The sequence below is a fragment of the Haliaeetus leucocephalus genome, unplaced genomic scaffold, assembly GCF_000737465.1.
Source record: "Haliaeetus leucocephalus isolate CR32 unplaced genomic scaffold, Haliaeetus_leucocephalus-4.0 Scaffold741, whole genome shotgun sequence".
NCBI classification, from domain to species: domain Eukaryota; kingdom Metazoa; phylum Chordata; class Aves; order Accipitriformes; family Accipitridae; genus Haliaeetus; species Haliaeetus leucocephalus.
Genome location: NW_010973177.1, coordinates 1,801,579 through 1,826,365, shown reverse-complemented (window position 1 = coordinate 1,826,365; position 24,787 = coordinate 1,801,579). Strand labels below are relative to the sequence as shown.

Here is a 24,787-nt window from a genome sequence, read left to right as displayed (position 1 = left end):
GCAGATTTTCATCGTGATGATCACAAAATGAAAGCGCAATCTGAAAAACCACTTATTTAAAATACAGGAAGATAGCTTTTGCTGAACTTAATATCATTTGCTAGTTTTTAAGGTCTGTAATTTCCACTCATGTTAATGCATTCTAATTATTATCCTGCTTAGCTTTTGTTTCTCATGAAGATTAAAGTGGTCTGTTTGATGTGTGCAAAGAAGTGACTACAGAAAATGGTAAATTAATTGGAAGACGTCAGCTTAGGAGAATGTTTTTGACATGAGCGCTGTAAGGCTGTTAACAAACAGACTAACTCATTTGTCTCACCATGAAATGAAAATAAAAATCACAACATTATGATAAAATCTTGACTAGGAAATGCCTGCAAGACTCTTTGAAGCCTTAGGTTCTTTTCTTCCCTGGGCTTTGGCACTGCGATATATGCAAACCACGTTCTACATAACTGTGAAGTGAAATAGGTTCTATGCAGAACAGATGGACCAGGGCTAATGTGGCGATGTGCACTGGAGACGAGAACAGATTAATACCACAAGGGGAGACTGGAGGAAAATTGGAAAGATGGGGGTATTTGAACTAATTCATGAATCATTTCCAACTGATAGTTATGCCTTCAGGCACAGTGAATAATATAAAGGAAGCTTATTTAAAATTTTCTAAGTTTGTTTTAATGTAGTTTAGAATTAAGAGCCATACTTTTGGCTGATTAAAAAAAAGTATCTTGTATTCCCCTGTCCCAGAATGTACCTTTGTGATTGAAATATCACTGATGAGCTTAATTACGTGCACTGTGACATGAATTGCTGTTTGGAAAACCCACGGCAGATTCATGGACTTGGCACAAAGCTTTTGGGAATGGATTTTTTGCAAGAAGCGCTGTATGAGCTGGGAGAACATGCTCTGCCACTTGCATCCAAGCTCTACAGTGTCTGGAGGCATGGCCTGATTGCTAGATCTCATTCATGTGTCTCTGTGTGTCTCCTGTGTCTTCATCTTATCCTAACAACCTTCAGTCTTGTGAGATTCAGACTTCCCAAAGCTGTGCCAAAACAAGCACGTGTAGATACCTACATCTTTGAATGAGATTTTCAGGCGTAAGTTACGGAATGAGGCTTTCAACAGAGACACTTCACATGACCATGTTATGATACTCTTGCTAATGGACATAGGGCAGACAATCACATAGAAGTAAAGAGGTCCACCTGAGAATTAAAACAATTTTAAAATGCATAAACCCATCAGAATCTGAAACAGTTAAGATACTTGAGAAATACGTAACTTCCCAGTATCAGTGAAGGTATCAGAGTTTTGTTTATAGGTGGAAAGGCACAATTCCATGTGTTAGGACATCAAAGATTCTTCATTTTGCAAAGCTCAGAGTATATGGATGAACCTGATTACTAGTATTCATAATGGACATGGTTAATAAAAGGAAAAAGAAACTGCGAGGAAAGGAAATGTATAGATAATTGTCTGGATGCTCTACATTCTCTATATGGCTTCACAGGAGATTATTTTCAAGCTATAGAGGAGGATTTGAAACACTTGACAGTGAGGGAAGATTTTGAGAAAAATGTAATGAAGATGGCTAGTTCAGTTTGCTAGTAAGGAAATAATCTACATGGGTTTCTGTTCACCAGCACAGAAGATGCTGTATCATTCCTCTTGTATACAATTCTTTCATTCTAGGCAAGGCTCAGTAAGAAGAGAGAAAGGTATAAAATGGCCTGCTTGCCTAAAACTTGATTCTCATTCTGCTGCTCTCATTGCAGGTTGCAAATCTGGCCTGTTCAATCTCAAATAATGAAGAAGGTGTGAAGTTAGTCCGTATGGCAGCAACACAGATTGATAGTCTGTGCCCACAGGTAAGTAAGATTCCTGCTAAAAAGTACTCGAGACTTTTCTGGCATTAAAAAGCATCAGTTAGCTGAGACAGGGAAAACAGCCTGGATGAAGATTATAGCCTTGCCTTTGTCATTACTTTGTTGCTTGCTTTCCACAAACTGTGAAAAATACCTTTATATTTTCAGATCTGCATATTGAATGGGGTGTGATGCTGTATTTTTAACACAGTCCAGAATCTATTTGTTCTTTCCCTTGTGAAAATTGCCACTCCTCCTAACAAATTATTTTGAAAACCAGGTAATAAATGCTGCGCTCACGTTGGCTGCCAGACCCCAGAGCAAAGTAGCACAGGACAACATGGACGTCTTTAAAGATCAGTGGGAGAAACAAGTGCGAGTTCTCACTGAAGCTGTTGATGACATTACTTCAGTGGACGATTTCCTCTCTGTTTCAGGTACTGGGATCAAGGGGCTCTTCTAAAAATATCCTCTGAAATTAAAGTAATGGGTCGGAGCAGAGAAAAGCTATAATTACTAAAGCATCATTAGCCCATTAGTCCACCCCTACTGGAATGCTGATCTTCTACACTCAGTAGGAGCCACCAAGCCACATGCCAATTAATCCCTGGTAGCAATGGTTAGCTTTTCATCTCCAAGAAAACAACATCCTATTTCTGCTTCTATTTCTGGAGAAGTTTTGTTTCAACTCAGGCAAAAAACTAGGATTTTGGCCACCTTTTAAAAATCTATTCCAGACCTGTGACAGGCTGACAGTATTTGTAAAAATTGTTGGAGTCCTTGTGCAGCTGTAGGCAAGAGGAGGAAAGATGAACTTTCCTTACTTTATTTTGTAGCTTTGTAGTTTTGTGCCCTGATCATCCATACTGGGTTACCAGGCCCCAAAGAGGGGTAGGAAGAAGGGAAATAGGCAGATGCTGCATATGAGTCCGGTCTAGGTATGTTGTCAGGACATGACCAGCGTGTACGTTTCCAGAGAGCTGGGAAGCACTTCTAGGTCCCAGAGTTATTGGTGTAGCAATGCGACCAAACAGAAAGAAGTAGTAAAGTAGTACAAGAAATAGTAAATCTTTGCACTTCTCTGACCTCGCTAGGAAGGACTACAATGCAAAGCAAGTTATTCTGCAAACGGTCTTTATATAACTTAGTCCTTACATAAAGAAGGGATGGAGAAGAGAAGGACATTGACTTTTTGGGTCACAGTCTTTTCTCCATCCTCCTTGTAAAGTGCTACAACTTGTGGCAGAGTGTATTGTTATAATCTAGTCATACACAATGAATACTGTAATTGCCAAGTGCTGCATGTGTGGGTTAATTGTCTGCTGCAGAAAACTCGTTTTCCTGTCATGGATTGAGAGGTGAATTTCATTGTTGTGAATAAGGACATAGAGTGTGCCAAGTGTGCTTAGCTTAGTCTAATGTCACAGAAGAGCCAAACTTCAGGAGATAGCTTGGCCTTAATTATATGTTTCATTCTACATTCTTTTCCCTGGCATTTCTTAAATTTCCCAATAAAAGTTTAAGAAGTTTGGAGGAAAAAAAAAGATTTATCCTTTAAAAAAATCCTTCATTTTATTTTTTGTCCTCCCCTTTATTTTGGTTGGTTGTATCCAGCTATTTTTAGTAACAGGGAAATGGTTTGGTTTAGTATAATTACACCTCACTGTTCAACACCACTGCTAGAATGTTTACTGCAAGCCATGACAAGAAAATGAACTCTCAGAATAAAAGGGTACTTCAGAACCTGGTAGCACATAGATTTTTATTTGAGATTTGAAGCTGGCAAACACTTCAACAGACTTAGTTCTACAATGAAAGGGCAGACTGAACTGTAAACTGCAGACGCAGTCCACAAGCAAAAGAGATGGCAAACTTGCTTAAATGGCTATTTGGCTATTTGTTTGAGGACTTTGTTCACTCCAAGCACTTGTACCCATAAAACCAGAAGTTATTTAAATGGATGATGTTTTTATTTTTTGTTTGTCTCAAATCATATTTTCTTCTAACATAGTCTTGACTTAGATCCAAACTTTCCAAGGCAGCTGAGAAGTAGTATTTCAGTTGGGTTCAGACTTTTTTTTCTAATACTGTCCACAGACATCCGTATTTAAAATGAGAAACCATCTTATGTATACAGAAAGCCTGTTGCTGCTAGCTGTAAGCTTGGGAGCCTCAGCTTACACAGGACAGTTTTATTTTTGGATGTTAAACTAGTGTCTGGTTAAATGTACCTCATGAAATGACACCTCCTCCTCTTCATATTGAGTGTCACATTTGATGGCATGTTTTATTAATACAGTGGCTACCAAAAGAAGGCTGACCATAATTTTAATCAGTTACTTTATATTCCAAATGCAGTCTCTTCAAATCCATATAGCACTTCTTGTTGGGCAACATTTGGCTATGCCATGGTAAAAAAATTGGTGATGGCGAGGAGGAAATAGTGAAGAAATATTTTAGCAAAGCAACATTTTTTAAATGTGGATAGAGAGTTTTTTAAACAAAGAATTTTGCCTTGCAAGTTGCTCTGATTCACAGCTCAGGGGACGTACAGTTTTCATTCAGAGTTGTTACAGTTTAAAATTCGACATCATGTAAAACATTTCTGAAACCCTCAAATGATCCAACCTTGGGATATTTAAGAGCGAAGATCAGTGTGTCATTCTATTTTTGTGACCAACGATAATTAACAAAAAGCGGTTAGTGAACTGAGTGATTCTGTTTTATTTATTACAACTACAAAGAACAGCATTTCATATTCAGTTTAGTGGTGTCTGTGGCAGAAAAGTTGTTGTTTAGAGTCACTGAGCTTCTCAGAGTGAGTTTGCTCAAATATGAAATTCAGTCATAGTTTTATTACTGAAATGATTTTTCACTGTACTGGCTGCAGGGAAATAATGTCTGACCTAGTCAAAACCTGCTTCGTCCTAGTCAAAATCTGCTTCATCCTTTCACATTTTCTGTATGGGATAATACTACATAAACTGTGATACTGCAGCACGTGAGAGTAGATGGCCTGATTCGGAGCCCAAAAAACCCAATGCAGCTCAGAAGATTTCAGTAAAGCTACTTGATATTACATCACCTGAGCAGACTCACTATTGTCAACTCTTACTTCAGAATATGCACAGCCACATATGATTATACGGTGCGTCATGAAAAATTCACAGCTTAATCTCTGGCATAGATGGAGTAAAGGAGATCAACTGCTCATACACAGGCTCCCTGCCATCTAGAAAGGCCATTTGCTGTGGTCTTTTCAAAATGATTTATTTTCTTTTCTAGTTTATTTAGGCACAAATGAACCAAACATATTAAACGTTTATGGGAATGTGTAAATTCATCTTCAGAAAATTGCCCAACTGTTTATTAGAGCATCTGCATAATATTTGACTAGTTTCCTTTTTGCATTGATTTTCATTACACTTTCATTATAATAAAATTCAGTGTGATGTTTGAAATTAATGTGACTGTTTTTCAAAGAATTACAGGTTGGTACTCGTATTATAGGTGAGAGGACTTAGCCCAGTCCCTTTTAAAGATAAATATCACACTCGGGATTTTTACTGTTATGTGGCATAGCATCACAGAATGGTATTTGTTTTGCAGACCTGGATAAAGACAGATACCAATTTTTCAACATAGTGACATTTGCTGTTTACTGAAATCAGTAAGCTTTGCTATGAGGAAGAACGAAATGAAATGAGCCTTAATTTTTTTCCTACATTCCAGAAAACCATATTCTGGAAGATGTGAATAAGTGTGTGATTGCTCTCCAAGAGGGGGATGTCGATACGCTGGACAGAACTGCAGGTGCCATCCGAGGCCGTGCAGCCAGAGTTATTCACATCATCAATGCAGAGATGGAAAACTATGAAACTGGAGTTTATACTGAGAAGGTACTGGAAGCTACCAAGCTGCTCTCTGAAACCGGTAAGCTTGCGTGAAGTATTGTTCAATACTGTATCACTTAGAACTTTCAGTTAGTTCTCTGAAATCTGTAACTCAGTGGGGAACCTGTGCTTGAAAAGAAGATATAAACAAAAAAATTAATGATTATGACTTCTTTTTTTATTCTCTCCTCAATGCTACTGCAGAAGTCATACTGACAAGAGCTGTATAAGACGAGGGATTCAGTAACCCATCAAGGCTATTCTACTTCATCAGAGTTTCAATGATTTGAGTAAATGATACACAGCCTTTTCCTCAAGTTCTTTCTGGGTCGGTTGATTCTGTATTATGCGTCTCTAGAAAATCATTACAAACGTTACTCTGTGGTTTGTGCAGGTGAATGTCCTTGTTGGTGACTGAAGTTGTGTTTCCAAACGAAACAATTTTTCTTTGACAATATGTTTGAGCAACTGAAAATATATTACCTGATTGAAAAAAATATGAAAGTCTGCTAGATTATATAAAATCTATAGATTATATAAAATAAATAGATTATATGAAAATATAGAAATCTGCCAGATGGGTAGACTGGGAAAAAATACTGATTTTTTTTTTTTTTTTTAACCTGTTTTTGCCTTCACAGAGCAGGGGTTGGATTCATCTAAGTGTGGGTGATTACATCTAAGCTGGTCATTTTAGTCTCCTTTATACTCACTATTATCCGTTGCTATGTGCATCTGAATTGTTCAGTGCAGGCAGTACTCTCAAGTGCTCTCATCTTAAAGCAGTGGTCTGCATTTGTGCAGATGAATCATGCTTTGAATTTCATCAGCTTTACGGACTAGGTCTCCCCTCACCGTACAAGTGACCAGCTGGGATATAGATGCATGTAGTGTCGATGTCTGAAAATGTCTGAGCTGGTTCTCCCCTATCTGACTGCACTTGCTCACCTGGGCTTTAAAATCATCAAGATTATTTTAGAAGGAACAAAAAGGAATGCACCAGTTCAGGACACAGCAGATGTAACATTCGGACAAAACAACCAGGCGTCTCCCTATAAGATAGAAAAGCAAAAACAGTTGTAGCTCTGGCAGCCTCTGTGTTAGCTTTGAGAACAGACATCAGCAAAATGAGCTAAAAACAATGTTGGGATGATTTAATATTACTTGTTGTGTTATTGTTGTCCCCAGCTTTTTATCTTTTAGCCCTGATAGGGACCCCAAGCCCTATTTGCCCACATAAATCCTAGGGACCAAAATCAAGAATTTCTTCTTTTTCTGACCTTTCATTATAATTTATTGGAAATTATAGCTGAAGTGTGGATTCTTGTGATTATGACTAGAAAGTTGTGCCTTGAACACCCACAACGCGAGTAGATTCACACCAACCCGCAGAAGCTAACTTTCACAGACTCTGTGTGAGCTGCAGAGAGACGTTTTGGGGGAGTGATCAAAAATCAGTAACATGAACTTCAGGTTATGGGACACGCTCCGTTTGGCTCTACACAGCTCTCTCCTGTCCAACATTCATGTTCACTTTACATTTGGCTGAACGCGGAGTGTCAGGTTTTGGCCAGGAACAGCTTGAAGACAATGCAATAAGGTTTGCTTCTTTTTTTCCTCGAAGTTTAGTGATTCTATTTGTGTCATGTATTTTTTAGGTGCGAGAAGCAAAAGTGGGTCTGAAAATTGTGTTTATGAGTCCCTCTATTTTTTTACTACCCAACAAGAGATCAATGGAACAAGTACTGTAAATTTGGCTTATTTGAAAAAGTCTATGAACTGGTATTATGAGTTCACAGAAAGAAAATAATCTGTTCAGTTTGATATGGTAAATATTTTGTTGCACTCTTGTGTTAAAGTCTCCTTTTGGTAAAGGAGACATTTTGAAGAATCCTTCCTATCACTAAGATTTCTTTATTAAGCAAAACAAAACGTATCTTCAGGCTTTTTATTCAGCTAAAATTTCTGACCTAATGTTCTGTAAAATTTTTTGTTAATAATTTTTCAACAGAGTAACTGACAGTTATAAAGTGCAGTTATATAGATCAATAATAGGCACAGTAAATACATTCCATATTTAATGTGCTTTTTGGTATAATTTGAATTATAACTAAGTGCTAGAAGCTCTGGACTAAGTGCATCTTGACAACATAACTTGCCAATTCTGGGATTCAATATTTAAGACTGACTCTCTGTTCCTCAATATCAAAGTTATTACTTATTTTGTATTTAGTAAAATGCAAGTAAACTTGTGAGTAATTAAAAAAAAATTTTAAAAAAATCTATTTTAAATGTTAAGAACTGTACATCATGTACAAATTGTGCAACAGAAGTTCAGAAGACGGAATGGGTCCAAATTCAATGGAGCCAATGAAGCTAAAATGATTTATGCCAGACACGAACGTGGATAATTAATATTACAGCACAATTCTATCTACAGCTTTTCAGGCCATTTACAAAGGCGTTGATTATTATTTCTCTATGATTGTTGATTAAAAAAGGTAGAATATACTGACTCATTTTGTCACCCTAGAATAAAGTGTTTAAAATGGTTTTTAGACCACCCTACACCATTCTGTGCCCTGGCCTCTCACCCAGAACAGGTCTCCATTTATGCATGCATCCGTGTAGCTACGGATATAAAGGTATGGGTATCTATGAATACAGACAGATATTTATATATTCTTTCTATTCATCACCTTGAGATCCAGCGCAGATTTTATCAAACACTCAAGAATGACGAGAGTGATTTATTTGGAGTCAGGCTCCACCCACAGATGCACATATTAAAATCTCTGTGAGAAACACAATGATGAACACCTTATCGTTTTCATCTTCGTTCCCTCTTTTTTTTTAATTCACCTTTATTTTTCAATTAAATGCTTTTGAAAGCTGGTGAAAATTTAGCTAAATGGCAATGGAAGGGAAATAAGCACATTACCTTTCTCTTATTATTTACTTTTAACTATCAGTTCAGGAAAGGAAAGCCTCTGTTAAGCTTCTTTTTCCAGGGATTTCATACTGTTATATGAGTACTGGGCTTGATCCACAGTGTAGAAATATGGATACACTGTTTTGGAAAGAGAAACACCTTGCTAATGGGTTGTTTGGCAGGGGGAGAAAATTAATCTTTAATGAAAATGATATTGGTAGGTTCTGAGAAATTGAAACTGTGCAAACCTTACTTTAATAACTGGTTTCACCTTAAAGTTTTATTTGTTTGTTGTTTTAATTTACAGCCTTTGGAATATGGGGGGGGGGGGTAGTGTTTTAGTGCTTTCTTGCCTGCGCTTGAGTACCCCACTGCCTTTATAGCCAAGTACTTGGTAGAGGTTAGATTCTTATCTCTGACAGCAGTATTAGGGAGTGACGTATTGGTTAATGTCTTTTTAAAATTGGGTACTTTTATTTTCCTTTAAAACCAAAATAAAAACTTGACTCTCACTTGCAGACTTTCTTATAAATCCAAGATGAAAACTATAAACCCACAGAGTCTACGGGGCTCGCCTGGACCAAACAGAAAACTCATAGATTTTAGTGGATGTTAATTGTGTGCAGGAGTAAACCAGAGCTTCAGGATTTAATTTTTTTGTTTGCTTGTTGGGGCACTGTGAAGTTTTACTGCTATCTTTAGCTTGGAGTCCTAAAGAGCTAAAGGGCAGCCCCAGCCCTGGGCATCGGGGACCTCCGTGGGGACGGGGATGGTGGGAGCCCAGGCTGGGATGTCAGCCCACAGGTGGGGGTCAGGATCAGGCCCAGGGAGGGGAACCAGGGTCAGACACAGCCTGGGGTTTGGGAGTTAGGGCTGTGCTGATGGCTCTGGTTAAATGTTATATTCAGTATTTGTGGAGAGAGAACTGTGAAATTATCCTGCTACAGATGGTCCGTGGAAAAAAAAAAGGAAGGAGAGAAGGGTGGAAAGGAAAAGAGAGGAGAAAGAAAAGGTTAAAAGCAAGGGAAGGGAGTAAGAGAAAACAGAAAGCACAATTTCTGTTTGAATACTGAGATCTCATACTCTTCAGTACCCCATCCTAGCAGTGACCGAGGCCGGCTGAGAGTGTCCCATTGCCTTTAATAAGGAGGAGATAGAAGGTTCCTTATCAATTGCTTGAGAAGCTCTAACAACTGAAGGATAGAAGGATGAGTTTCTAAATGAGTAAAAAGAACTGTCCGTAGAAAGAGACCAAGTAGCAGGCAACGAGCTTTAATATTATTTCTCAAGATTTCTGAGATGCAGGGAGGAGAAAAAGCTGTGACATTCTTTAAAGGTCAGAGGGTTGAATTTAAATTGGGAAAGCTACAGTAGACTTTGCAGGGTTGTAATGAAAGGGAGTGAATGGGAAATGAAGGAGGAAAAGCAGAACAAATGGGACCAGAACTGCGTGGGAAGGGCTGTGAAAACTTTCCGATATTTTTTTTTTTTTTTCCCCTTCAGTGTGCATGGGAATATCTGGAAACCATTCTGGAAGAGCAAGTACTGTAGTACTTGGGTTACTCACTCCTGTGAAGGACATTGGAAATATTAAATCATCTGATTCAGACCAGAAATCTGAGCTTCAGCTTTTAGCATGTTTTAAAAATATCCTAGTATATTTGTAACTAGCTGTTTTTAAGTAGGTCACTCTGACTTCTGTTTTGACTCAAATTTTTTTATTTTGTCTTTATCAGAATGGAATAAAGTTGAAAATCAACACTACTGGCAATTCAGCAATAAGCCTGTGAGAGTTTTATCAGTGTGAGTAGGACAAACTTTAAAGATATTTATCACTAGGAAAAGGCAGCTCAATGATATTATCAAAGCTAATACTAAAATGTGGTAAAGATGGATTTTTCAGCAGTGATATGAAGGGAAACAAAATGTAGAAGCAAGAAGATGAATTTAAGCATGGCTGTAATCAAAAAAACCTCCATATTGAATCTGAGGCAGAGCTAAAAAATGCAAAATGGAGCCTATTTAAAAAAATAAATGATATTAAATTCCCGTTTTATGGGAGTTTCAGGTAGTTGTAGTACAACTTATGGGTACCATCATTCTGAGAACATGAGATCGTTTATCCAGGGGTTTTGATGAAATTATGGCTTTTATTCTGCAAAGCACTGTAGCATTTTCTTTAAAGTTTTGCTAAACTGAAATCCAAAGGTCAAGGTATCACCAACAAAAAACATTTAATGCATTATTTAAAAAAAAAGTATTTTACAAAAGGACCGGAGAATACCCAACATGATGTTCCACTAGTGCTTGGTTTGATCCAAAGAATTTTTAACCAGAGAGACTTTGTTCAATATGCAGAGGAATATGTAACGTAATAGATTTAGATTTTCAAAGGCTTTTCATGAAGTCCTGCACACACAGCTGTTTGGAAAATGGGTAACTGTGGAGTGAATGTTAAGGCCTTTGGTGGATTAAGAGCTGGTTACAAGGCACAAGCAAAGCATAAATGACCATTTCTCAGCAGGCAGAAAGATAAATCCTGTGATGCTTCAGGGGACAGCGCTGTGGTTGGTGTATAATGTATTAATTAACAGGTGAATAGCAGAAGGAAAATTTGCCAGAAGGAAAATGCTGGTTTGGCTGGTGGGAGTAGAGGAGTTTCCTTATCAGAAAGACAACACTAAAAGATAATGTTATTTAATTTCTCTAGGTAAATGGAACAATTTAAGCTATATTATCTAGACTGACAGGAAGGCTCTGAGCTAATTCATCTTCTCAGAAGAAGTATGGCAACATTATGGGCAGCTGGGCAAAGATACCTTTTCCATGTGCAACAGCCCTCACATCCGTGTTTAAGATGTTAGCCTGTACTTTAAGGAGGATATTCACTGAATGTCCCAAATAGTTGCTTCTGCTTTGATCTCCACAACCTAAAAATCTTCCAGAAATGGAAGATGGTCAAGATAAGGATGGCAAAATTAAAGAAATGTGGGGATTTGGAGGCAAATTAACTCCAGGAGAGTTTAAAAAGACTAGGATTATCTATTTCGGACGTGCCAGACATCTTAGATAATGAATAGTAGGTTAGTATAATAAAAGTGCCCATTTTAATAAACCATTATTACTTAGTTGATGTTCAAATCTGTTCTCAAAAACATCTTCTGAAGAGGCATTTTTTAAAGAAAGGAGGATGGTTGTGGAGGTAGAAAAAAATTTATACCAAGTCTAGAAAATATGGGCAGAAAAATGCACTGAATATTGACTAGCTCCAACAGAATGTTTTGTGAATATAAGTGTGAATTGTACAATAATCTTTTCAAATAAAAACACTGGCATTCCTTGCATCCCCTTGCCTACACACACCTACGTACAGATATACACAAACTTATAACTAAAGCCATAACTAAAGCCAGAAAGGGTGTTTTGCTTATGTTATATAAGCCATTTTGTGTCCAACAGCATGCAACTGTTTTCTTGAGGGGATTTTTTGAAGGGCTGCAGCCAGCTTGTATTTGAAATATTAACCTGAAGGGCATTCCATTTAGTGGTAATATTTTGGGGGTACTCACTGTATGTAGTCTTTATTTGCACAAGTAGGCGGGACAATGAGTGAGACGTCTGAAATTGGTGAGACATGTATGTCCCTGCAGCCGTCATTTGTTATCCTTCTTTCTACGCTTTGTGATGGACCCTTCCATTACTTGATTGCCTACTATGCTGGCCACAAGGCATCTCCCCGCAGACACCGCTTTCCTTGGTTCTCCCCTGACATTTTATCTTTCTGCGAATGAGTTCAGTCAGGACAAACTTTGAAGGTTTGTTTTATTTTCTTTCATGTCTGTCCATATCTCACAATACTTGGTAATGTACCTCCAGACATCCCATTAATTTCTATAATGTACAGCTCCCCTGTACTGCACATGAACAAATCCAACATTTCCTGAAAGTGTTGCATTACCACGTCTATACTACATAGTTGCATATACCCACAGGTAAAGTAGGAGCCTTCTGTGAAGTGCCAGAGGACATACTTAACACATATGGGCCAAAGGGTCAGGACTTGGCCATAAATCCAAAGCACCCTGAGAACATTGAGTTTATGGTCCATGGCTAAATCAGCGATGCAGTGTATTGGCAGTGAAGGCTGATTCTTCCTGAAAGTCTTGTGTTTACTGCGAAATGCTATAGGGTATGCGTATTCATTATTTTACATCTATCCTTTAACCATTTCATTGGGGGAAAAGGTGAATCAGTAAATAGCAAGGAGAGAAAAGATGGTCTTGTGCTTTGGAGAGTGATGTTTCATCCTTTTCTATGCCATAGCACTTAAACCAGCATTTTGCAAATTTTGCCCTAATTTTGCTTTTCCTCTTTCCTGAGTGACCAGTGTGAGACTCATAGGGTTTAATATCCAGAACTGATGAGTATTCACATTTTTACTGATGAGTATTTAGCTGTAACAGAAATCAGTGACTGCTGCTCTGAGCCCAGAACGGTAAACACTCTGAAAACCCAATCCAGTGACGTAAAACACATACCTAATTATTTATGGGCATTTCTTCATTCTGTGACAACAAAAATATTATTAATATATGTATGTATGTGCATGATATGTCTATGCACAATGTGTGCTACAAAGATACATACATAGGAGCGTACGTCAGCCCAAGCAACGAAATATTTAAATCAAATCTGCTTCTCAAAAAAACAGTTGGTCTAATACTGTCATATTAGGCAATGAAGGCCAACGAAGCTGGTGAAGGGTCTGGAGCACAAGTCCTATGGGGAACGGCTGAGGGAACTGGGGTTGTTCAGCCTGGAGAAAAGGAGGCTGAGGGGAGACCTGATCGCTCTCTACAACTGCCTGAAAGGGGGTTGTAGTGAGGTGGGTGCTGGTCTCTTCTCCCAACTAACAAGCCATAGGATGAGAAGTTGCAGCAGGGGAGGTTTAGATTGGATATTAGGAAAAATATCTTCACCGAAAGGGTTGTCAAGCATTGGAACAGGCTGCCCAGGGAAGTGGTGGAGTCCCCATCCCTGAAGGTATCTAGAAGATGTGTAGATGTGGTGCTTAGGGACATGGTTTAGTGGTGGACTTGGCAGTGCTAGGTTTACGGTTGGACTCGATGATCTTGAAGGTGTTTTCCAACCTAAACGATTCTATGATTCTATGATATATTGTATAGTATTTCAGTAGAGCTTTATAAAGCTTTTTCTTTTTAATTAGCAATATAATAGTCATGACTGAAATATTATAAATTATGATACAATATGAGACTAGGGCTTAAAAACATTTTATGAAATATTTAGAATCTTCTGATAAGGAATTTACAGTTCTTCTAGAAACAGACTTTGACAAACACTTCAAGCTAAATAAGGTGTCATGTGTGATTCCTTATTCATCCTTCAAACTAAGTTGAGAAATTGTGCCGCCTTTGACAGGGTATGTCAGATATCCCATAGGATTATTTTTTAAATACCTGTTTAAAATACTTAAACTTCCCAGTAGACTGCTTTCTTTCCTCAGTTAAGTAAATTAATGGATTAATAAAAAAATTGATTAAAAAAGGAAGACATTTCATCCAGAACTCTGAAATTTTTAAGCTATAGCTTTGTGAATTTCCTGTACAAAACTCTCTTAAATCTGGATAATGGCTGAGCTTTTTTCCTAACAGTGTAATTTTTTTTAATGTAGTGAGTCATTCATGGATTTTCTCTTTATTAGTGTCCCCTGATAACTCTTAGCTTGCAAAACCGCCAATCATTCTGGATAATTTTGTTGATTTATGTGACATACACAACTGTGATGTTTAGGAGAAGCACAGATTCTCTGTGTGAGATTTTCAGGGATCCCTCCTTCAACTTTTAGCAGCGTAGCCGTCCAAACCTTTAGACTGCCACGTCATCCTTGAATAATCTTACCCAAATCAGACCAGATTTTTACAGCCACTTAAGGGCTATTTTGACCAGGTGATTGGCACCTAAAATTACATGTCTAGTCTCTATGAAGATGGCATAGGGAAAACCAAATTTCCGAAGGACAACTACAAATGCTTAAATGAATATAGAGCTACCAAGAGCTAGCCAGAGGGCAAAGCTGAACAGACGTGGGTACGTGAGATCAGTCACTTCTCTGGAGCTCAAGCATCTGGTTTGTCTGAGGACAGTGTGGCTCCAGAGAACAACCTCTGCCCTTTGAGAAGGGTGATTCCCTTGGATCCAAACCCCTGGATACTAGAAAGAGTCGAGTAGGTGCTCGTCACTTTAAAAGGAAGCTCTAAAAAGTAGCTCTGCTGATGCCGTTCAAAAATAGTCTTCTGGCTAGAATAATGCCTCAAAGATGAGACCTTTGGGAACCCTTCGGTTCTGGTGAGATTTGGATGGAAAGTAGCCACTTGTGCTCAGGCAGTGCCCTCCTGGGCACCCTTCTGATTTAGAGCCAAAAGTGTTCTAGGATTTGGTGCAAGAATGGGATTGATTTATGCTTAAACTTGGTTGTCCAAAGCAGAAAACTGGTCTAAGCAAGTCATCTGTCCTCCCTCTCTATTCAGTGGACAGAGGAATATCAGAATTTGATTCAGCTGAACTTGACCTCCTTTCTTAAAGTAGGTGTGATTAATTGTCTAATGGAAACATCTGTTGCTCTCCATTTAGTATAGGGAAACACAGATTTCTATCTTTCGGATATACAAAGCAGGATGAAACCAAGCCAAGTTTCCTAACTACCATTGATACCGCTAAGAATTAGAAGCCCGTGCACTTGGAGGGACCGTGACCTTTATTGGGTTTTTGTGTCTTAATTATCCCTTTCTAGATTTCTGAACATTTACATCTACTTAAGATGCTGAGGAATTCAAGTTCATAAATAATAAGGCCATAAAAGTGGATTAAATTAGCTAGGCATTAATTTAATCTTGCATATTAATGAAACTTAAGATTCTAATGCTATGAGCAATAACACCCAAACATTTTTAATTGCTGTATCTCAATAATTTTATTATGTAACCTAACTTTTCCATGTCTATCAGTAATCTTATTGTTCCCGTGTCACTAAACAAAATTTACAGCTATGTTTTTCAGTACAAACAAGACAGTACAAACTGAGTGCCATAAGAGAAAAAGTCAATAGAGAATATATTTTTAGAAAATAGATAATTACTTGATAATTTTAATATGTAGGAGATATGGGTGGGATGGGAGAAAAACAAGAAAAGCTATAGATAAAGTATTTTCTGTGTGGAGCAAGGTGGTTCACAAGAAAATACAGGTTGTATCAATGCATGAATTCACCCATGGTGATATGCTAGTTTTCTATCATGCTGATCGTAAAAAAAAAAAAAAAGAATCAATAGATGAAATGGAAGTAATTTTAACTTTGTTGTTTCCCAATTTTTCTCCAGCAGCCATTCAACCTAGATTTTGTTGGCAGTGATCTTGCCTTCAATGCCATTGAAAACTCATCTATAGAAAGGCTTTAAAATCTTTATTTGTTAGAATGACAAAGTCAGTAAATTAGAAATGTTGCTATTAACTTGGGACCTGATTCTGTCAACATTTATGCAGGCGCCTAATTAATTCATGTAGATAGACTGAGAGATGTTAAGGGATCGCATTTGTCAGTCCAAGTGTATGCGTAACTGTTTTCAAGACCACAGCTCAAACTAAGAAACCAATATTTATTTTTTACCCCAATTATTGATTTTGCTTCTGAATGTGAAATTCATAGCCAATCTCTCTGTACATAATAAATGAATCACTCACCATCTGATGCATTTACAAGTCCCAACTCCAAATACAGATTTTATGCCTTTCCCTGAATTTTGCTTGTAGCTCTTTCACTGTCGGCATAAATATATCCTTTGTACAGTAAAAGACAGATAAGAAAGACTGGAGGTTTTGTAGGTGGGTGCAACTGAGTTAGGTATTTCCCCATACATCACTGCCATGGAGCTCCTCAAGTGTGGCCCAATAACCTTAAATGGAGAATATTACAGTTCTTCACTCAATTTCCAAAAACTTTACTGCATTAAATGACAATGTATGTTTATAGAAGTTATAAGTAATAGCATCTTATTAGTTTAAGATATTTTCTCTTGCTTGTCTAATGAAAAATGATGTAAAAATGCAATTGGCAAGCAAACAATTCATTACATAGTTTAATAGCTATTTCCATTTTGAAACAGCAGATAATATCCACGTGTAATAATGTAAATTAAGGACTAAATTATAGCCAGGTCTGCAAGGTCAAAATTGTTGAAAGAACCTTTCGCACACAGTGGGCAGTCACTGTGGTAATACATGTGGTCAAGAATGAGTACCTCATGTTCACCAAAATGAATAAAACGTAACTTTCCATCTCCTCCGCATGGCCTGATGCTTATGAATCTACTGCTGCAGCTTCTTGAATGAACGAATGAAGTCATGACTGTTGGCATCTTTCCAATGGCATTGTGAGAAAAATGACCTGTGGGGCTTCAATCCAGAACATTATTAGTGTAATACTTCATTGGCTGAGCTGAAGGACATAAAAATTTAGGTAGAAAGGGAAAAAATCCCATACAGAGAGAATATGGAAAAATATGGAAGATCCTGTCATCCTTTGACAATTGAGCTCTGCTTTGACCTCTACCTATTTATTCATCCTGTACATCCATTTCAAGTAAAGTGGGATCATAAGTCCAATAGCATTGTATTAGTGAAGTAATATATGAGTTTAAAACATCTCTCAGAAATTAAATGTTTGTTTCTGGTGAGGAGCGTTTCTCATTGTAGCACATTTTGCAGGATCTGGTGCTGAACAAAGACCCTATAGCTGCCTATTAAACACTTTAACAACAATTTCATAGAATCATAGAATCATTTAGGTTGGAAAAGACCTTTAAGATCATTAAGTCCAACCATTAACCTAACTCCGCCAAGTCCACCGCTAAACCATGTCCTTAAGTACCACATCTACACGTCTTCTAGATACCTCCAGGGATGGTGACTCACCACTTCCCTGTGCAGCCTGTTCCAATGCTTGGTAACCATTTCAGTGAAGAATTTCTTCCTAATATCCAATCTAAACCTCCCTTGGCACAACTTGAGGCCACTTCCTCTCATCCCATCACTTGTTACTTGGGAGAAGAGACCGACACCAACCTCGCTAAACCTCCGTTCAGGTAGCTGTAGAGGCTAAACAACCTCCAGTTCTCTCAGCTGCTCCTCATAAGACTTGTGCTCTAGATCCTTCACCAGCTTCGTTGCCCTTCTCTGGACACGCTCCAGCACCTCCATGTCTTTCCCGTTGTGAGGGGCCCAAAACTGAACACAGGACTCGAGGTGCGGCCTCACCAGTGCCCAGTACAGGGGGACGATCACCTCCCTGCTCCTGCTGGCCACACTAGTTCTGATACAGGCCAGGATGCCGTTGGCCTTCTGGGCCACCTGGGCACACTGCTGGCTCATATTCAGCCGGCTGTGGACCAACACCCCCAGGTCCTTTTCCACCGGGCAGCTTTCCAGCCACTCTTCCCCAAGCCTGTAGCGTTGCGTGGGGTTGTTGTGACCCAAGTGCAGGACCCGGCACTTGACTTTGTTGAATCCCATACGATTGGCCTTGGCCCATCGATCCAGCCTGTCCAGATCCCTCTGTAGAGCCTTCCGACCCTCAAGCAGATCAACACTGCTGCCCAACTTGGTGTTGTCTGCAAACTTACTGAGGGTGCACTTGATCCCTTGTCCAGATCATTGATAAAGATATTAAACAGAACTGGGCCCAATACTGAGCCCTGGGGAACGCCGCTTGTGACCGGCCACCAGCTGGATTTAACTCCACTCACCACCAGTCTTTGGGCCTGGCCATCCAGCCAGTTTTTCACCCAGCAGAGTACACCCATCCAAGCCATGAGCAGCCAGTTTCTTTCTTTTTTGTCTGCCTCTTCATCCTGGTTGGGTGGTCTATAACAGACTCCCACCATGATCTCTGCCTCGTTGGCCTTCCCCTTGAGTCTTACGTGTAAACACTCAACCCTACCGTCACCATCATCAAGCTCTAGACAGTCAAAACACTCCCTGACATACAGGGCTACCCCACCACCTCTCCTTCCTCGCCTGTCCCTTCTGAGGAGTTTGTAGCCATCCGTTGCAGCATTCCGGTTGTGCAAGTCATCCCACCATGTTTCCACAATGGCAACTATATCATAGTTTTCCTGCTGCATTTTCTGATTTAGCAAGTAAATAATCTCTTAATATATTTCACTTCTGTATCTCCCTTGTAGATCTCTGGGCCTAAGACTTACAACTTCAGAGGGTGAGCTTGTGACCAGACTTAGCATAACAAAGACAGCATGTATGCCTGCCTGCTTTTTCTGTGTGTTTTCATATTCATAGGTCAGATAAAAAAAAAAAATTTGGAAAACAATAATTGTAGCCCAAATTAAATTTTTAGATGTTAAATGTAAATTTATTCATATATTTTTATATATTTTTATATATTTATTATTTATATATTTTTAAATATATATTGCAACAAGAGAAATTAATATCACTGGTCAACTAAAATAAGCATCTTTATCTTTTTGGGGGTGGGGAAAAATCTGAGCCATGAACTCTATCAGGTTATGAATAATTTCCTTGAGGAGTTGATAGAAGTTGTTTCATTTGAGTATTCTAAACATGATTCAAGAATAGCTTCTAGATAAAGAGTAAAGAAGCATTTATGTTATTTGGACTAAATTATGTTATTGAAACATAGAAATGTATTCTGGATACAACCACAAAATATGGGGTTTTTAACAAAACATTTTCACATCTTACTTGTACACATGCTGGAAAAATCTCGGTTGGGTACTTAAGTGGGCATAGTGCTCCAACTAGGGCCTCACTGTGCAACTTCACAGTATCTTCTCTCAAGTCGTTGTTTTATATATTGTAATAATTTTAGATTGACCTTTGCCAGTTTTTACAATAGCATCACGTTGTTAGATGCATTGCAAGAATCCACTTGAAATAATAGGCAATTATTCCTTGAGATGCTTTTTCTCATGAGTTCCATGTTGCCTTATAGTATTTTAATTTACATTTCCCTTGTTTTTCTTTTAAGAATGTTATGTGTGGCCATGTCAAAAATCTCACCAAAGTCAAGCTGTATCATATCTACTGCTTCCCCCAACCCACTAGTTAGCTGCCCTGTCAAAGAAAATATTGTAATATCTTGATGCAACCTATTTTGCCAAATCTGTTGCCTGTCCAAAGTCTGCTCATTAATGACAAGATAATTAAACATTAAATGCTTTACATCATGTTTCATTTTCTTTCTGGGTACTGAAATTAGGCTGAATATCCTATATTTCTTCCTTCTTTTCTTCTCTACCTTTATATAAAAGAGAGATGTGCTTTTTCTTCTTTTTCTAAGTCCCTGGAAATGTCACTGTTACTGTTTTTCTTGAGTTCTCAAAGTTGGTTCAGAAATTGCTTTTATTATTTTCTCAAGAACTGTGGGGTAAATTTTACTATGCTCTGTTAACTTGAAGACATATTTAATAGATACATTTCCTTATGTTTATGTAGATGTTCTCCAAACTGCCCTTTCCTAATTCAGGTCTGTTGCACTTACTATTAATTATATTAAATACCTGACCACCACTGCTATTTAGGAAAGTCTAGACAGAAATTCAAGGACCCTAAATATTAGGGTCCTTTGCCTCCTTTTTTGTTGTCATTTTTGCACTGCTATCTTTACTTGTTTTATCCCTACGTCTCTAAATAGTTTTTCTTTTATTCTTTATGTTTACTTGTTTTCATTGTATTTTTAATGATTGCTTTTTGATTTTCAGGCTAAAGACTTCCTTATGCAATCATATTAGTCTTCTACTGCACTTTCAAGTGTTCCATTAATTAAGATAATTTGATATATGAATTTATTAATACTCTTTCCAAAACTTCTAGCTCTCTCAAACTCCTTTTCTAATTAAAATGTTTCCCCTCTGCCTAGCAATGTTTTGTTAATGTTTACTTTTTGTAAGTCTATTGTTGCTGTCACTTTTTCCTGTTTTCTCCAATATACCCAAAGCACTTATTGCACTTATTAAGCATTATCTGCATGAAAGATACAATTCTGTTCTTTCATCTGTGTACATGAACAAACATATATATGTGTGTGTGTATATACATAGGCAGAATGAACAAGTTTTTAATAGATATATCCCTTTAAAGGGTTCCCCTTTAACATCCAGTGAGTAATACTTAAATACCAGAAACAAAAAGGTTGAGCTCATAGTTGCTGCCAGTTGTTTGTCAAAATGTAGTCTTGAATCATGGGGTTTTAGTGGTTTTACTTTAAATCAGATAGTAAGATGCATAAAACATAGTTTTCATTAGAAGTAAAATATATTTAAGGACATTCAGTCAAGAAGAAAATGTGGTTTCCTGCCACAGTGAAAGTTTACTTCCTAGGAAAGATTGTCACTGCTCTTGATGAAAATGACACTGGAATTTCCCCTTTGTATTCATCAGTCGGGATAAGGCTACCAGAAAGTATTAAAAATAGAGTCTAGGGAAAAGATGATAAAGAAAGACAATATTATAACAAAAAAGGCAACTGTCTGAGTTAGGAATCATCTTTTCCTGTTCTTACAATTATAGTGCCAAAATAATAAAGCCAGAGGTACATGATTTGGATACCTAGGTGCTAGAAGAAGGCAAGTAATAAAAATGATGGGAATATAATGAAAAGATGTCTATCTGTAAATCTCAAGCTTGACCAAAGTTCCTTAAATTTGTAATAATTAATCCCAGTGGATTTTGTATCCAGATTTCTAATGAAGCATTGATTCTATTTGTCCTGTAGTATACGAGAGCCCAGTCCTCCAATATTAATGTTAAAATATTGAAGGAGTAACAAAGTACAGGAGTATAGGTTCATTGTAATTAGTGGGACCTAATGTTTATGTTCTTGTTTGTAGGATTTCGGTTTAAGTTGCTAGGGGACTGATTTGGGGAACATTTATCTTTCTGCATACGTGATATGCAGAAAGTGATTATACCTTCAAAGGAATCGTGTATAAAATTTGATTAAAGTCTCTTGTTACTTCAAGGAATGCCTTTAAACTATTTACATAAGTAAATAATTGCTTTAAGATATGTATTTAAAAAGCTCATACCACAGCTCATAATACTGTTAGCTAATATCTATGGCTATTTTTTGTGTTACATACATGACGATAGTGAAGAAACAGAAAGTTCCTTTACGTACCTTCACAAAAATAATTTGCTAGATTTTGCATTTTGTCCCTTATACAATTATTGTTGTTCAATATGAGCTAGACTGCAGTTAGTTGTCTAAATTAGTACACATAATGGCTACATTTTGCTTTGATCATTTGGTATAAATATGTACTGTGTTCATTTGAAGTTGTAAATGTTTTAAATGTACTTTACTGATAGCTCAGATATCCTGCAGTCTTTTAGAAGTTAGTAAATCACACCTTTTAAAGGAAGTTTTGCATTCTTTGTTGTGCAATTGGAGGAGAGAATGTGAAGATTGCTATTTTCATGCTGTCAGAAAATGTGCCAGAGCTCTGCATGTGTAGAGTCGGTAGAAACCCACGCCATGAGCCTTCCTGGGTCTTGAAATTGTAACGACAGTATGTACCATGTCTACTGGAAAGTATTTATGCCCAAGGGCAAGGGGAAAATGTTCACGAAAAGAGGTGTCTAATCTTACTGCCTTTCATTTTGTTTAATCTAGTTATGCCACGTTTTGCTGAACAAGTTGAGGTTGCCATTGAAGCTTTGAGTGCGAATGTCCCACAGCCATTTGAAGAGAATGAATTCATAGATGCCTCCCGCTTGGTTTATGATGGAGTTCGTGACATCAGGAAAGCTGTTCTGATGATAAGGGTATGTAAGGCACCTGAGAAATAAAAGTTGGGACTTACAGGGAAGTATCACATTGGATGAGAGGAATATGAAAGCTTCTTGGAATCAACTTTGTTTCATAATAAGCCAGAAAAGTTTGACATTGAAACAAGCACGAAACAAAAATATGTGCAGCAAAAAAGAATTAGTAAGTAAAGAGATGAGGGTATTTTAGGAGATGAACCACAATTATTTTGTTAATTACCTAGGGGAAGATTTGATCACAACTGCCAATAGACGCAAACTTCATTACTGTTTCCGTGGTAATAGCATTAATTTGCTAAGATTTTCAAAGTTTGTGTAGATTTTTGTTGTTTGTTTTTTTGTTTGGGGTTTTTTGTTTTTCTTTTTTTTTTGATGTATGTGTGCTGCCTAGGATTTGAGGTAAGTCTGGTTAAAATCTAAATGAATAAATAAATTATCTTGCTGCTCCAGTGAGCCTCTGCAGGGATGGTTTTGAATGTTTACTGAGGTAAAGAATGTGTCATTTCAGCATTGACTAACCAGTTGATTCAATTTGCTTAGGCATCTTTTAAAAAAACAAACAAATAAAAAAACCCCCACAGAACAACATAATTATTGTGAGAGTAGATGTGTGTCTTGCTTTCCAGTGTAGTCTACAGTCAAACACCTAGAAAAAAAAACCAACCAAACAACAAACCAAACCTTGTTTGGATATGTCTTCAGCAATTGAAACTCTTATTTGAAACCCAATTTACCTTGTATCTGCCCCAGTGAAAGCCACGTACAAATAAAGCTACGGAGAAAATCACAGAGAAAACTTACAAAGCAAATAACGGTGCTAAAACAACAGCTCATCCCTTTGAGCAAACAGGTAACATACACTTGTGGTTGTGAGTATATTATGGCACTGATGTAAGACTTCAGGCAGTTGGAGCACTCCAAAATAGCTCCATTTTAGTCATCTGTCACTATGTATTAACATTTACAGAAAAAGCTTTTGACAGGCTTAATTTTATAACTGCGAAGCATAAATTCCATTCCGTACCCAGTGCTAATCTCAGGTAGCCTGAATTACAGTCATGAGTGATGATGGGGGCAAACCCATCCTGTCTCCTGGGTGTGCAACGTGGGGGTATTTGTGACTCTTCTGGACTGGGATGGAAACGAAAGATCTGCAGAGTAAAGGATCTGATTATCCAGTGCCTTAGTCTGCAAGAGCAGTTTCCAAACTTCTCTTAGGGCAAGAACCACTTCTAAGCACATTTTAATCTTTTATAGTCTCTCATGAGTTATTTAAATTCCTTCATGAGACACAATCGTCAGGTGGGATCTCCTATAGACCCACGCTTTCCCATCCCCTACGCAGAGTTCTGGCTTCCAGCACCTCCCTGTACAGCAGAGTTGTCCCAGCGAGGTTGCCATGAGACTGTCTATACTGGGTGAGATGTTTCGGCCAAGCACAAAGCACCATTTTAAATTCTGGAGGCACATTCACTTATTTCGTTGCTGTCTTACTGTTATGTTAACTACTAGCTCGGGAAGCTGATCAGCATGCAGGCTTCGCAGTCGCCTTAGAAACATCCCAGGTTACTTTTGCAATTGTATCGCTACTACTTTCTGCTCCTGGTATGATATCAGTTAATGAATTCTGCTTACCCAGATTAGGAAGATGTATTTTTGCATTCAGACAATTAACTTATTTATGGAGCTAAATGTAGTACTCCTTATCCAGGCAGAGAACTAAAGCACATAAATGGACTCATTATCCTTGTGAGTTAACTGGGAAAATCCACATATATGAATTTACATAGACCAGAGTTTGCTGAATCAGAATGTTATTTTCTGTCGAAAACAAAATTAGTTTCAGTTTGAGACACTCTAGCATTCCCAACCAAACATCTCACATTGAAATGGAATGTATAATTAAAGGGTGAGGTATTAAGCTATAAAATACAGTCTTTAGAATATTTTTATCTAAGAATCTATCAAATCTCATGCACGCCTTTAATTCAGGCTGTAAAACTTCTTGCAGAACTGTTAAAAAAAAAAAAGCCACAACAAACTTGCAAACTTTTTAGAGCATCTGACACAAACAATTATTTTCAGGCAGTAATTGTTCATGTACATGCCATAAAAGATTGAATTTATCTGAGATGATTCCCTCATTCCATAGAGGAAATAAAGCCACTTTTTATATTAATTTTTGTTGGTATTATTACTTCTAGTA

At 37.7% G+C, this 24,787-nt stretch overlaps 1 protein-coding gene across 3 annotated transcripts in view; it reads left to right on the top strand.

Annotated features, from left to right (window-relative positions):
* CTNNA2 (catenin (cadherin-associated protein), alpha 2) overlaps positions 1 to 24,787 on the top strand; it is a 457,589-nt gene that overhangs the window by 385,906 nt on the left and 46,896 nt on the right. For all 3 annotated transcript variants that reach the window (XM_010580746.1, XM_010580747.1, XM_010580745.1), the window contains exons 9-12: positions 1,783 to 1,875; positions 2,153 to 2,309; positions 5,605 to 5,805; positions 22,427 to 22,578. In XM_010580746.1, the coding sequence (XP_010579048.1) occupies positions 1,783 to 1,875; positions 2,153 to 2,309; positions 5,605 to 5,805; positions 22,427 to 22,578 (603 nt within the window). The remainder of the gene's footprint in view (positions 1 to 1,782; positions 1,876 to 2,152; positions 2,310 to 5,604; positions 5,806 to 22,426; positions 22,579 to 24,787) is intronic.